Raw genomic sequence first — 16,214 nt, 5'->3', positions numbered from 1 at the left:
CTGGAGTTTTTCTTAAAGCAAAAGCCAAAAAGGATGCAGCAGAGGAGGGGCGGGGGCTATTTCAGACCTGAGCCGGCGGGGGGCCTCCGGCCAAGGGAATTGATCCTATCACCCAGAAAATATGCGAGATGATTCCCCAGCAGTTTGCCCCTCTCCATAAGCCCTATGATGACGACGGACAACTTGACCCACCAATATTTAGTAAGCATAAATAACTGGTTAATGCTACTTCACTACAATGTTAACGTTATCAGGCCCGKTACAGCATGTTGCATAAAATCATCATTCGTACCAAGGCTGGGCATATCATAAACTCCAATTTAATTGTTGTACAAAATGGGCACGTAAATAGCCTACTAATAATTATCATAAAACTCAACAGGATTAAACTTGTCTCTAATTATTGTCTGAGGAACTCTCCACAGAAGATATGCTTCCATTTTATTAGCTAAACCACCTCAAGTGGCAGTTTAGAATTGATCTCCAATCTAAATGTATATATATATATTTTTTAATTCATTGAGCAACAGGCTTAAAATTAATCTACGTTTAAAGTGAAAACTAAACTTAAATTAAGTCCTTCCTCTAATCTAACTAGGATTAATTTAAAACTAGGTTTAACATTTGATGCTACAAGATTAATAGATACATCTTGATTTAGCCCAGTTTAAGAGTTAATCCATATTGGGGCAACCCACCCCCACTGTACAACTCTCACCAACTTGATCTACTGTAGATTATAATTATTCTGGTCCTGATGCGCAGGAGGAATCCAACTTGAATGAAAATTGCAGCCAGCACTCGCAAATAAACTATTTAATGAGATTGCTTTCTTTTTTTTGCCATCCTCCATTTTGAATATTTTCCCCTCCATCCTCCCCCCGCCCCCTCCTTCCAGATTGCAAAGCTCTTGTCCACAGTATGCAGGTGAACTTCATCCATGAGCTGGTGCAGTCGCGCCTGTTTGCAGACGAGAAACCACTGCAGGACATGTACAGCTGCCTGCGTATCCTTTCTGTGTGTGTGAGCGCGCGCGCTGTTTCTGTGCAGACAGTGAGATGCTGCAATGTGTGTGTGCGCACGTACTGTATTGACTGGCAGTGACCATGCATACAGCAGGCCCAGACACCAACAGCATTCCAATGGTCGAGGCCTTGTGGTCAGGGACATGCTGCAGCCAACAGCCACACAATGTCTTTCAGTTCATCAGGTTCCATGAACCAAGCAGAGATATTTACATTTCATATACTATTTAGTGTGAATTGAGAATGTAATCCAACACATACACCTGCACACACACACACATTCAAGATTGAGAGAAAAAAGGGGTGTAGTGTTATGGGCCTACATCTGTTGCCCAGTGGGAAATGTGGACCTGGGACATTTTTCAAGATGGTGGTAGTTATGGCAGAAAGGCATCTGGCAACCCCCAGCTGCTGCTAATTACCCTCCTATGTTTTCACTGCACTGTCTATCAAGATAATGTGGTTATCATCAAATGTATTTATAAAGCCCTTCTTACATCAGCTGATATCTCAAAGGGCTGTACAGAAACCCAGCCTAAAACAGCAAGCAATGCAGGTGTAGAAGCACGGTGGCTAGGAAAAACTCCCTAGAAAGGCCAAAACCTAGGAAGAAACCTAGAGAGGAAMCAGGCTATGAGGGGTGGCCAGTCCTCTTCTGGCTGTGTCGGGTGGAGATTATAACAGAACATGGCCAAGATGTTCAAATGTTCATAAATGACCAGCATGGTCAAATAATAATAATCACAGTAGTTGTCAACAAGCAACAAGTCAGCACCTCAGGAGTAAATGTCAGTTGGCTTTTCATAGCCGATCATTAAGAGTATCTCTACCGCTCCTGCTGTCTCTAGAGAGTTGAAAAGAGCAGGTCTGGGACAGGTAGCACGTCCGGTGAACAGTCCGGTGAACAGGTCGCAGGCAGAATAGCCGCAGGCAGAACAGTTGAAACTGGAGCAGCATCACGGCCAGGTGGACTGGGGACAGCAAGGAGTCATCATGCCAGGTAGTCCTGAGGCATGGTCCTAGGGCAAGGAAGAAAGAGGAAGAAAGAGAATTAGAGAGAGCATACTTAAATTCACACAGGACACCAAATAAGACAGGAGAAGTACTCCAGATATAACAGACTGACCCTAGCCCCCCGACACATAAACTACAGCAGCATAAATACTGGAGGCTGAGACAGGAGGGGTCAGGAGACACTGGCCCCATCCGATGATACCCTCGGATAGGGCCAAATAGGCAGGTTATAACCCCACCCACTTTGCCAAARCACAGCCCCCACACCACTAGAGGGATAACTTCAACCACCAACTTACCATCCTGAGACAAGGCCGAGTATAGCCCACAAAGATCTCCGCCACGGCACAAGCCAAGGGGGGGCGCCAACCCAGACAGGAAGATCACGTCAGTGACTCAACCMACTCAAGTGACGCACCCCTCCTAGGGACAGCATGGAAGAGCACCAGTAAGCCAGTGACTCAGCCCCTGTMATAGGGTTAGAGGCAGAGAATCCCAGTGGAGGGGAACCGGCCAGGCAGAGACAGCAAGGGCGGTTCGTTGCTCCAGAGCCTTTCCGTTCACCTTCACACTCCTGGGCCAGACTACACTCAATCATAGGACCTACTGAAGAGATGAGTCTTCAATAAAGGCTTAAAAGTTGAGACTGAGTCTGCGTCTCTCACATGGGTAGGCAGACCATTCCACAAAAAGGGAGCTCTATWGGAGAAAGCCCTGCCTCCAGCTGTTTGCTTAGACATTCTAGGGACAATTAGGAGGCCTGTGCCTTGTGACCGTAGCGTACCTGTAGGTATGTACGGCAGGACCAAATCGGAAAAATAGGTAGGAGTAAGCCCATGTAATGCTTTGTAGGTTAGCAGTAAAACCTTGTAATCAGCCCTTGCCTTAACAGGAAGCCAGTGTAGGGAGGCTAGCACTGGAGTAATATGATAAAAAAAATGTTGGTTCTAGTCAGGATTCTAGCAGCCGTATTTAGCACTAACTGAAGGTTATTTAGTGCTTTATCCGGGTAGCCGGAAAGTAGAGCATTGCAGTAGTCTAACCTAGAAGTAACAAAAGCATGGATAAATTTTTCTGCATCATTTTTGGACAGAAAGTTTCAGATTTTTGCAATGTTACATAGATGGAAAAAAGCTGTCCTTGAAACAGTCTTGATATGTTAGTCAAAAGAGAGATCAGGGTCCAGAGTAACGCCGAGGTCCTTCACAGTTTTATTTGAGACGACTTTACAACCATCAAGATTAATTGTCAGATTCAACAGAAGATCTCTTTTTTTGGGGGGGACCTAGAACAAGCATCTCTGTTTTGTCCGAGTTTAAAAGTAGAAAGTTTGCAGCCACCCACTTCCTTATGTCTGAAACACAGGCTTCTAGCGAGGGCAATTTTGGGGCTTCACCATGTTTCATTGAAATGTACAGCTGTGTGTCATCCGCATAGCAGTGAAAGTTAACATTATGTTTTCGAATGACMTCMCCWAGAGGTAAAATGTACAGTTGATTTGTCAGAGGACAAACCATTCACAGAGACAAACTGATATCTTTCCGACAGATAAGATCTAAACCAGGCCAGAACTTGTCCGTATAGAGCTATTTGGGTTTCCTATCTCTCCAAAAGAATGTGGTGATCGATGGTATCAAAAGCAGCACTAAAGTCTAGGAGCACGAGGAYAGATGCAGAGCCTCGGTCTGACGCCATTAAAAGGTCATTTACCGCCTTCACAAGTGCAGTCTCAGTGCTATGATGGGGTCTAAAACCAGACTGAAGCATTTCGTATGCATTGTTTGTCTTCAGGAAGGCAGTGAGTTGCATCGCAACAGTTTTTTTTTAAAGAATTGAGAAGAATGGAAGATTCGATATAGGCTGATAGTTTTTTATATTTTCTGGGTCAAGGTTTGGCTTTTTCAAGAGAGGCTTTATTACTGCCACTTTTAGTGAGTTTGGTACACATCCGGTGGATAGAGAGCCGTTTATTATGTTCAACATAGGAGGGTCAAGCACAAGTTATAGCCAAGTTATAACAACATTAAATATCATAATGTTGTCACACAAGCACAAATATAATGCTACATTTATTTGTAATACCGTTATGCCAAATAGATGGCCAATTATTAAATAGGTTGAAAGGTTTCCTGGAGTCAGTTATTTTTATTAACCATAACTTAACTCTGTAGCAAGTACGTTTTTCCCATTTATTTAGTTTTCATTAGTTTTACTCCGTAGCAAGTATAACTGCCAGCCGCGGCCTACTTAAATAGCTGAAGCCTGTCAGCGTCCAGACACCACACAGACCCGCACACACAGTTAGCATGGGTGTGTCTGCATTTCTGTATGTATTGTGAATATGTGTGTATGCCATCCTCCTGGCCCAGCCCTTCCTTGACTCTCCCCCCCGTCCAGATTCTTTCTGCCTGTCTCTGCAGCTGGAGGTCCTCCACTCCCAGACCCTCATGCTGTACCGAGAGCGCTGGGGAGACCTGGTGCAGGTGGAACACTACATGCCTGCCAAGTGCCTTACACTGGCCGTCTGGAAGTAAGAAACACTTGGTTGATTGCTTAGTTGAATGAATACTTCATCACAGGGAAATTGGTCCATCATCATTTGACCCATCCCTCTCGCCCTCTCTCTTGGTTCTTCGCTCTCTCTCCCCCTCTCCAGCCAACAGGTCCTGGGCAGGAAGACGGGCACTGCGTCGGTCCACAAAGTCACCATCAAGATTGACGAATCAGACGGCTCCAAGCCTCTGCAGATCTCCCATGATCCTCCGCTCCCTGCCTGTGACTCCAGACTGATGGAGAGAGCCATGAAGGTGAGCTATCGCCTCGTTCTTCACAGCTACAGTCTTCTACTATTATTTTGTTGTGATGAGGACCTCATCACAGTCTCTGTTCCTGCCCCCTCCTCTAGATTGATCACTTGTCAGTGGAGAAGCTTTTGATTGACAGCGTGCACGCTCGCTCTCATCAGAAGCTGCAGGAGCTGAAAGCCATCCTGAAGAGCAGCAACCCCAGCGACAGCTGTGAGTCTCTCTGTCCTCTCTGACTTATCAATACACTAACTGATCCAACAACACTGACCCAGAATGCAATGAACAGAGTTGTGKACAGAAACAACCATGCTGTCAGTGTGCAATGTTATTGTTGTCTCTCCTTGCCTGTGTTTCAGCGTTCATAGAGACCGCTCTGCCCACTCTGGTCATTCCCATCTTGGAGCCCTGCGGACGCTCCGAGTGCCTGCACATCTTCGTAGACCTGCACTCAGGGATGTTCCACCCCATGCTGTATGGGATCGGTAAGCAGGGAGTAGCACACACACCACATCGGTAAGCAGGGAGACACACACATAAATATACACTGTACTGACTTCCACTGTGTCTGTCTCCAGATCAATCCATGCTGGACGACATCGAGAAGACCATCAACGACGACATGAAGCGCATCATATCCTGGCTACAGCAGCTCAAGTAAGTCCACTTCCTGTCTCTCTCACTCTGTGTCAACTCCCTGTCATGTGGCTTATCACTCCTCCTCAGAAAGCCAACATACCTCCATATCCACACTCGCACATAATTTAGTATGTAAAGTGATTCACCCTAGTACTTTAGTAGTCTATACTTTGTAGTATACCCATATGGATACGAGAAGAGGTACTGTCACGTTTTTTAAACATAATTTTAAAAAATCCATCTCGTAGTCTCCGTAATACAGGGGCGGACTTATATTAGCCCTTGTCCTAGTGTGGTGCACTGGTAGCATATTGGGAGCCTCGGGGCCTCCTGGCACCTCGGGGCCTCTGGGACGTTGGGCACCTCGGGGACGTTGGGCACCTCTGGGAGCCTCGGGGCCTCTCCTTCCTTCTTCACATCTTCCTTAAATTGTGGAGGGACGGTCGGCAGAGATAACTGTCCTGGTGGGGTCTTCCCCGTCTCCTCATTATGTGTCCTGCCCACACCATCCAGAGGATATTCGCAGTCTTCCCATGTGGCCCTCCTGTGCCCTATGCTCTCCTGAACTGGGCGTATGTCCCTACGGTTCCTTCCATATTATCGTCCCTTTATTTCCACTTCATATGACCTTGCGTTGATGTGCCCTATGCATGTGCCAAGACTSCATGTGGCATTTCTGGTGTGAGGTGACAGGAGCACTCTGACAGCTTGGCTTTTGTTTTATTACAGGCAGATTTTTTTGCATGCTGGTCATAGTAATGTTTTGACTTGTCCTGACGTGCACGCTTGTGTGCCTGAACATCCCTAATGACCTTTGGTGCGAGGAGCTTGGGAGCTGTTAGCAACAGAGAGCAAGTGAGTCTAGACATTAAGCGCTGTAAAGGATTGCTGCCGAAGCCCTCTGGGGGAGTATTTCTCCACGCCAAAATGGCTTGCCACACATCTGTGCCTTCCTGCATAGCCTTTGTGATGAGGGTTTTTGCTATTTTCACTCACTCCACCTTAACATTACTCTGACTGATAGGGTGTGGAGGTCACACTCCCAGGCTTTTGCAAAAAAAGCAATGTCTTGACTCGTGAACTGGGGCCCTTTATCCGTAACTACACCACTGTCAGGTATGCCATATCTGCTGAACTGTTGCTGACAACAGTCGATGATGCAAGCCGCTGTTGTGGTAATCACTTTCTCCAACTCCCAAAAACCTGAATAGTAGTCTACTTTTAATTAGAAAAAGAACGTTCTTGACTGAACAGATCCATTCCCACTTTACACCAGGGACGTGCTGGTATATCATGTGGCTTCAGCTTTTCCTTTTGCTGTATTTCCAGGAAAATGTGCTTCTATGCAGGCTAAGAACATCTTAAAGATGCACTATGAAGAAATCGCTCTGCAATTTCCTGCTTGCAAAAATGTCAATAGTTMACTTTTATTTTTTTATTTAACCTTTATTTAACCAGGTAGGCTAGTTGAGAACAAGTTCTCATTTACAACTGCGACCTGGCCAAGATAAAGCAAAGCAGTTCGACACATACAACAACACAGAGTTACACATGGAATAAACAAACATACAGTCAATAATACAGTAGAAAAGGTCTAGATACAGTGTGTGCAAATGAGGTAAGATAAGGGAGGTAAGGCAATAAATAGGCCATGGTGGCGAAGTAATTACAATATACCAATTAAACACTGGAGTGATAGATGTGCAGAAGATGAATGTGCAAGTAGAAATACTGGGGTGCAAAGGAGCAAGATAAATAAATACAGTATGGGGATGAGGTAGTTGGATGGGCTATTTACCGATGGGCTATGTACAGGAGCAGTGATCTGTGAGCTGCTCTAACAGCTGGTGCTTAAAGCTAGTGAGGGAGATATGAGTCTCCAGCTTCAGTGATTTTTGTTCATTCCAGTCGTTCGTTCCAGTCGTTGGCAGCATAGACCTGGAAGGAAAGGCGGCCAAAGGAAGAATTTACTTTGGGGGTGACCAGTGAGATATACCTGCTGGAGCGCGTGCTACGGGTTGGTGCTGCTATGGTGACCAGTGAGCTGAGAAGGCGGGGCTTTACCTAGTAAAGACTTGTAGATGACCTGGAGTCTGTGGGTTTGGCGACGAGTATGAAGTGAGGGCCAGCCAACGAGAGCGTACAGGTCRCAGTGGTGGGTAGTATATGGGGCTTTGGTGACGAAACGGATGGCACTGTGATAGACTGGATCCAATTTGTCGAGTAGAGTGTTGGAGGSTATTTTGTAAATGACATTGCCGAAGTCGAGGATCGGTAGGATGGTCAGTTTTATGAGGGTATGTTTGGCAACATGAGTGAAGAATGCTTTGTTTCGAAATAGGAAGCCTATTCTAGATTTAATTTTGGATTGGAGATGCTTAATGTGAGTCTGGAAGGAGAGTTTACAGTCTAACCAGACACCTAGGTATTTGTAGTTGTCCACATATTCTAAGTCAGAACCGTCCAGAGTAGTGATGCTGGACGGACGGGCAGGTGCGGGCAGCGATCGGTTGAAGAGCATGCATTTAGTTTTACTTGCATTTAAGAGCAGTTGGAGGCCACGGAAGGAGAGTTGTATGGCATTGAAGCTTGTCTGGAGGTTAGTTAACACAGTGTCCAAAGAAGGGCCAGAAGTATACAGAATGCTGTCGTCATTCAGTTTATGTGACAAAACAAGCAAGTATAGTGTAGAGAATCATAGTACCATCTAATCCGCTGTGAAATATATTTTCAATTACCAAAAAGATTGTGTTTCAGCTGTTTTGAAGCTGGTGTACAAAACTGAAAGTAAAAGTTGCAAAAAGGAAACTTAAGAACRGGAAGCATAGAAATAGCGCACATAGCACATATTTAGAGGTTCTTAGAKTTGCTTTCAATGAGAATGACAGGTCTATAACACACATTTCTATGTGAACTCACCTGTAAGCACTGCCCTGTCATAGTGTGATATGCATAGAAATATAATTACTAGAACGGGTATTGCATTTAATTAAATGTTCTGGGATTCTAGTTSTATGATAATATAATCTGTCCAGTAAATGGTCTGTTTGGACAATGTCACATTTCTGTTTACTAATGTTTCCCCCACCCCTCCCTTCTCCCTCTCTCTACTCTACTCCCTCCCTCCAGGTTTTGGTTAGGAGAGCAGAGGTGTAGACAGTCTGTGAAACACCTCCCCACTATCTGCACAGACATACTACACCTCTCCAACTCTGCTTCCCACCCTGCCAGCAGCCTATCAAAACACAGGCTCTTCATCCGGCTTACCCGCCTACCACAGTATTACATTGTAAGCCCCTCACGCCTTATGCCTATTACTGGTCATCAAAAAACTATTTATTTGTAGCAAACACAAGAAATGTACAATGAGATAGATATATATATATTTATTAGTACATTAATCATGCACAACTTTCCCACTATTTTATTTGTTTCTCCTTCCCTGCTTTTTCACCCGTCCATCTTTCCCTCCCTCCCTAGGTGGTAGAGATGCTGGATATGCCTGGCTGTCCCACGGAGCTACAGTACAAGTACTCCTTCCTGTCTGTGTCTCAGTTGGAAGGTGAGGAGGGACCTCCATGCGCCCAGCTCCTGCAGCAGTTCAAGCCGAACCTGGAACAGCTCGTCCTGGACAATTCCGCTGGCCAAGGGGCCCGCCCGGGAGCTAAGAGAAAAGTAGGAATGGATTGCAGAACTGCTTGTATTGGTGGCAATGATTTAAAATATGAAGCTGGTTGAGAGAATGCCAAGAGTGTGCAAAGCTGTCATCAAGGCAAAGGGTGGCTACTTTGAAGATTCTCAATCTAAAATATATTTTAATTTATTTAACCCTTTTTTGGTTACTATTGTACATGATTCCATATGTGTTATTTCATAGTTTTGATGTCTTCACTATTATTCTACAATGTAGAAAAATGTAAAAATAAAGAAAAACCCTTAAAAGTTTGGACACATCTATTCATTCGACTGGTACTGTACATATAAACCTTGATATTTTCAGAGAACATGTTATAAATTAAATGTATTATTATTATTTATCGTCGTTAGGTTATCTCAGTGTTTTCATATGTTCTCTCTCTTCTCTGTCCTCCAGTTATCAGGAGACCAGGGAGCTCTGGAGCCCAAGAAGCCCAAGCGCTCGGGGGAGATGTCTGCCTTCAACAAGGAGCTGGCTCACCTMGTGGCCATGTGTGACACCAACATGCCCTTCATAAGCCTCAGAGTGGAGGTATGGATGGAGGGAGTATACCCTTTTATTCTCTTTCTTCTCTACATCTTACAACTCTTTTCCTCAGTTTTTACTTTTCCACTTCTCCCTTTCCACCGTCTGTCTTCATCATCCCTCTCCTCATCCATCCCTCCTGCTCTCTTTCTCACATCTCTCTCATCCTCTTCTCATCTCTCCCTCCATTCTTCCTCTTGTCTAAACATGTGTCTCTCTCCTCTCTCTCTCTAGTTATCTCAGATGGAGATTCCCCACCAGGGTGTACAGGTGGAAGGAGACGGCTGCAGCCACGCCATCCGCATCCTCAAGTAAGACTCCACATCCCAGGATACCTTGCAAATCCAGATGTCAGTGGCACTGCCAAATAATATGGAAGTCAATGGGAATTTTAGAGATAATGCTAATATGATTTTGGTTCTACTGATTTAAACTGAAGTTTTCTCGCATCGCAATAACATGCACCCAAAACAWAGATGATAGCTGATAGATAAAGATTATGGTTTTGTACCCTTTATTTCAGTAAAGTATGCACTATGTACCTGACCCCATGTGGTCCTGTCCCCCTCCCTAGGATCCCTCCCAGTAAGGGCGTAGGGGAAGAGACGAGTCTGGCTTTGGAGCGCTCTCTACTGGACTGCACCTTCCGTCTGCAGGGCCGGAACAACCGCACATGGGTGGCAGAACTAATTCTGGCCAACTGCCCACTCAACAGCACACACAGCAAAGAGCAAGGTACACAGAAACGCACGCATATGGACAACCAAAAAACACACCAACGTACATGTGTACGCACACACACACACACACACACACACACACACACACACACACACTCTACCCAAACTATGCCCTTATCTCTCCCTGTTCTGTGTGTGTGTGTCCAGTCTCTACACGCCATGTGTATCTGACCTATGAGAACCCTCTGTCTGAGCCTGTGGGAGGGAGGAAGGTGGTGGAGATGTTCCTCAACGACTGGATCTCCATCAACCAGCTCTACCAGTGTGTCCTGGTGTTCTCACGATCACTACCAGGTGTGTGTGTGCATGCGTGCGAACATTTGTGGTACGAGAGTGGGGAATGAATCTTCTACTCATACAGCTAAAAGATAAGTAACGCATGATCATTTGTATTGATGACCATTTGTATTGACTGTGTGCTTATGTATTGTCTCCTCTCTTAGAGATGCCGTCCTACCTGAGTCTGTTCAGTGAGATCCGGCTGTATAACTACCGCAAACTGGTTCTGTGTTACGGCAGCACCAAGGGCAGCTCAGTGAGTAACATTACACCAATGTCCTGTCTGAACTCTAGCCCGTTGCTAGGTTCCTTCCCAACTAGCGAGTGTATAGTGCCTTGTAGGGGTGTGAACGTTTAAACTAAATTGAATTGTTAACGTATAGAAAAAATCCCAAAACAAAAAACAAATGTTTTCTCACAAAATGACCACTAACAGGTTCCCATCATCATCATAAAGGGAAACATTTTAATTGATCAAATAGGCTGTAACGTTAGTAAGAGGGGTTATGCATCTTTCAAATTATTCACCACGAATGTAAATCACTCCGCACATCATTGTCGTTAACAGTTGGGGGAGAAAGCTGATTACAGAAATGATTGTAGTTGATGTGCAGCCAGTATCAATAGCCTACTTGAGTAGTGCGGTAATTTGCTAAATGAAGGGCTGCAAGCACCCTTTGAGCCGCACATTTCCTGCTGCTCTTTAATTATTTGTTATAAATTTAAAAAATACTAAACACTTTTTAAAATTAAAACTGCTTTGTTGGTTAAGGGCTTGTCAGTCAGCATTTCACTGTAAGGTCTACACCTGTTGGTTAAGGGCTTGTCAGTCAGCATTTCACTGTAAGGTCTTCACCTGTTGGTTAAGGGCTTTGTCAAGTCAGCATTCCACTAAGGTCTACACCTGTTGGTTAAGGGCTTGTCAGTCAGCATTCCACTGTAAGGTCTACACCTGTTGGTTAAGGGCTTGTCAGTAAGCATTCCACTGTAAGGTCTCACCTGTTGGTTAAGGGCTTGTCAGTCAGCATTTCACTGTAAGGTCTCACCTGTTGGTTAAGGGCTTGTCAGTAAGCATTCCACTGTAAGGTCACCCTGTTGTTTAAGGGCTTGTAAGTAAGCATTTCACTGTAAGGTCTACACCTGTTGTATTCGCCGCATGTGACAAATAAAATGTGATTTGACTCGCGCTACTGAAACAGAGGCAACTTCCTTATCAATTGAACTGTTTACTTCCACTGTTTCAACAGGTGTTATTCTCTTTTATAATAGGAGTGAAGACATACAGTTAACATCATTAGAACGCTACAATTCTTCCCTTTTTAACTAGTAGATACCCACATCTGGCATGTGTTTTTCTTTTGCTCTGTTTTTTGATTAGTGAGCTTAAACTTGGTTGGGCAGCTTTTGTTAAGTGTGAAACAAAGTAGCCACTAGACTAATGAATACGCCATTTGCCTTTATCTAAACAATGTTTTTGTTTGCATATTTCAGTCTGGAACCTGCCTAGGTTTATGGAGGGTTGTAACCTACAGTATTCTAAATGGAACACTAGGTTCATGGGGGGTTGTAACCTCCAGTATTCTAAATGGAACACTAGGTTTATGGGGGGTTGTATCCTACAGTATTCTAATGGAACACTAGGTTTATGGAGAGGTTGTAACCTACAGTATTCTAAATGGAACACTAGTTTATGGAGGGTTGTAACCTACAGTATTCTAAATGGAACACTAGGTTTATGGAGAGGGTTGTAACCTACAGTATTCTAAATGGAACACTAGGTTTATGGGGGGTTGTAACCTACAGTATTCTAAATGGAACACTAGGTTTATGGAGGGTTGTATCCTACAGTATTCTAAATGGAACACTAGGTTTATGGAGGGGGTTGTAACCTACAGTATTCTAAATGGAACACTAGTTTATGGGGGGTTGTAACCTACAGAATTCTAAATGGAACACTAGGTTTATGGGGGGTTGTAACCTACAGTATTCTAAATGAAACACTAGTTTATGGAGGGGTTGTAACCTACAGTATTCTAAATGGAACACTAGGTTTATGGAGGGGTTGTAACCTACAGTATTCTAAATGGAACACTAGGTTTATGGAGGGTTGTAACCTACAGTATTCTAAATGGAACACTAGGTTTATGGAGGGTTGTAACCTACAGTATTCTAAATGGAACACTAGGTTTATGGGCGGTTGTAACCTACAGTATTCTAAATGGAACACTAGGTTTATGGAGGGGTTGTAACCTACAGTATTCTAAATGGAACACTAGGTTTATGGAGGGGTTGTAACCTACAGTATTCTAAATGGAACACTAGGTTTATGGAGGGTTAACAAGCTAAATGGAAACTAGGTTTATGGAGGGGTTTGTAACCTACAGTATTCTAAATGGAACACTAGGTTTATGGAGGGGGTTGTAACCTACAGTATTCTAAATGGAACACTAGGTGTATGGAGGGGGTTGTAACCTACAGTATTTCTTTAAGGAACACTAGGTTTATGGGGGGTTGTAACCTACAGTATCTTAACGGAAACACTAGGTTTATGGGGGGTTGTACCTACAGTATTCTAAATGGAACACTAGGTTTATGGGGGGTTGTAACCTACAGTATTCTAAATGGACACTAGGTTATGGGGGGTTGTAACCTACAGTATTCTAAATGGAACACTAGGTTTATGGGGGTTGTAACCTACAGTATTCTAAATGGAACACTAGGTTTATGGGGGGTTGTAACCTACAGTATTCTAATGGAACACTAGGTTATGGGGGGTTGTAACCTACAGTATTCTAAATGGAACACTAGGTTTAATGGGGGTTGTAACCTACAGTATTCTAAATGGAACACTAGGTTTATGGAGGTTTGTAACCTACAGTATTCTAAATGGAACACTAGGTTTATGGAGGGTTGTAACTACAGTATTCTAAATGGAACACTAGGTTATGGGGTTGTAACCTACAGTATTCTAAAGAACACTAGGTTTTATGGAGGGGTTTGTAACCTACAGTATTCTAAATGGAACACTAGGTTTATGGGGTTGTAACCTACAGTATTCTAAATGGAACACTAGGTTTATGGAGGGGTTGTAACCTACAGTATTCTAAATGGAACACTAGGTTTATAGGAGGGTTGTAATCAATAACAGAATTATATCTCTCTACTGGGAGTAACAAAATAGGCAACCATCTAACTAGGTTATGGTATTACGGAGATGTTAGCCGCTCGGAGTAACAATTGTATAACCCTCTGGGAGGTTAAATACCAAATAATCCTCCTCAAATATGGACATTCTGGAGGTATTACAATAGAGGATGAGGCGTTTCTGGTTAGAACATAACCCCAGTAATCTTCTTTGAGATTTAATGGAGACACTACAAAGGTTTAATCGCGGGGCCGTGAGTAAATCATGTAATATACCCCCTATCACTGTGAATTAACCTAAAATAGGATACCACTTATAGGTTTTTATCGAAGTAGACGCGTTAGTTGTAACTCTGTACTAGATCATTAATACCTTAACGATTAACTAGTTATAGCGAGAATGGGACTTCGTAACCTATAACAGTATTATTCTAAATGGAACACTAGTGTTTTAAATGGAGGGTTACTTGAGATATTACCATCACCACGTTATCTGCTTGAGTAACAATACCAACTTTGCGCAACACTATGGGTTTTTAGGTTGTGAGGGCGAATCTCCCTTATCACCTTACAGGTATCTCATAATACACCTCTGTGAGGACAGTAGGTATTTAAACTCGAGAAGGTTAGACTCTGTACACTCTTAAGTTAACACGATATTATCCTACCTCTAATATGAGGAAAACAATACCGTAGGCTTTTCGGGGGGGAGTATATGCTAAAACCTACAAGTCCATTCTCCCTATATAGTGGAATCACTAAGGAATTTATATATGGCAGGCGGTTGTAACCTCGACACGTATTAACAACTAAAATAGGCAACCTTCATCTAAGATGGAACTTATTGGGGGACCGCTCTTGTGTATACCTAACAGTATTCTAAATGGAACACTCGTTTATGGAGGGGGGTTGTAACCTACAGTATTCTAAATGGAACACTAGGTTTATGGGGGTTGTAACCACGGTATTCTAAATGACACGCTTAGCAAAAAAGCTTAACACTCATCTATTACTCTAAAACTGCAGCTCGTGATTGGAACACATATTTCCCTAATCAACCAGCCTATTTTGAATTTGTGATAAAGCTGTTGTGATTTGGAAAGGAGTGTAGCTTGCCTACCGTTTTGGTTGTTTATCCCATCAGTTAGATATGTTTTTATAGGCAGATATTTCTGTAGGCCTAATGGGAGCTTGGGTACGCAGCACGAGTGTGTATAGAGGGAGCGGTCTAATCGAAATTGAGTGAGAGACCTGTAATGTAGGGAAAACAGAATGGAAGGAGAAGAACTGTGATCACCTAGCTAGGTTTATTTTTTGTTCTGAGTTGCTAATGCACATAAGAAATGGAAGGAACACTGGAGCCAATGTGAATTAACGGTTGTTTTCGGTTGGGGCAGCCTCAAAGCAGATTCCAGATGCCTGTAGTCTAAGCATACTGTATGACTGTGCTAGATAGAACTTAATTTCCCACTAGCGGTCATACGCAATAGGACTTCCTGTGGAATTTTATAAAAGGTTCTTATTGTTTCAATGTTTTAAAAAATAAATAAATGTCAATTTGTGCCACATCCCTAGAGGACCAAAAAAAGCCGATACCGATTAATCGGCCGAATTTTATTTTATTATAATGTATTTTTTTGGTCCTCCAATAATCGGTATCGGCGTTGAAAAATCATAACTGGTCGACCTCTAGTCTCAATCCATCACATTTATTCATACAGTACTTTTTACAAACAGCAAGCAACATACATATATATGTGTAATAAATGACAATTACAAAAATATTGAATGAACAATGAACACTTATTTTAACTTAATACATAAATCAAATCAATTTAGTCTCAAATAAATAATGAAACGTGTTCAATTTGGTTTAAATAATGCAAAAACACAGTGTTGGAGAAGAAAGTAAAAGTGCAATATGTGCCATGTAAAAAAGCTAACGTTTAAGTTCCTTGCTCAGAACATATGAAAGCTKGTGGTTCCTTTTTAACATGAGTCTTCAATAATCCCAGTTAAGAAGTTTTAGGTTATTGTTATTATAGGACTATGTCTCTCTACACCATTTGTATTTCATATACCTTTGWCTATTGGATGTTCTTATAGGCACTTTAGTATTGCCAGCCTAATCTCGGGAGTYGATAGGCTTGAAGTCATAAACAGCGCTGTGCTTTAAGCATTGCTAAGAGCTGCTGTTTGAATGAATGCTTACGAGCCTGCTGCTGCTTACCACCGCTCAGTCAGACTGCTCTATCAAATATCAAATCATATACTTAATTTTAATATAATAAACACACAGAAATATGAGCCTTTGGTCATTAATATGGTCAAATCCGGAAACTATCAT

At 43.0% G+C, this 16,214-nt stretch overlaps 1 protein-coding gene across 1 annotated transcript in view; it reads left to right on the top strand.

Moving 5' to 3' along the window:
- Positions 1 to 16,214, top strand: part of LOC111980167 (mediator of RNA polymerase II transcription subunit 14-like) — a 38,566-nt gene that overhangs the window by 4,054 nt on the left and 18,298 nt on the right. Inside the window, 13 exon segments of the mRNA XM_024010834.2 lie at positions 899 to 1,006; positions 4,437 to 4,569; positions 4,696 to 4,846; positions 4,945 to 5,056; positions 5,203 to 5,328; positions 5,422 to 5,500; positions 8,612 to 8,771; positions 8,963 to 9,157; positions 9,576 to 9,710; positions 9,939 to 10,015; positions 10,279 to 10,439; positions 10,592 to 10,738; positions 10,888 to 10,979. Of these exon segments, the coding sequence (XP_023866602.1) occupies positions 899 to 1,006; positions 4,437 to 4,569; positions 4,696 to 4,846; positions 4,945 to 5,056; positions 5,203 to 5,328; positions 5,422 to 5,500; positions 8,612 to 8,771; positions 8,963 to 9,157; positions 9,576 to 9,710; positions 9,939 to 10,015; positions 10,279 to 10,439; positions 10,592 to 10,738; positions 10,888 to 10,979 (1,676 nt within the window).

Source organism: Salvelinus sp. IW2-2015, linkage group LG2 (assembly GCF_002910315.2).
Source record: "Salvelinus sp. IW2-2015 linkage group LG2, ASM291031v2, whole genome shotgun sequence".
Taxonomy (NCBI): Eukaryota; Metazoa; Chordata; class Actinopteri; order Salmoniformes; family Salmonidae; genus Salvelinus; species Salvelinus sp. IW2-2015.
Note: the sequence above shows the minus strand (reverse complement) of the source record. Positions and strands in the feature narration are given on the sequence as shown.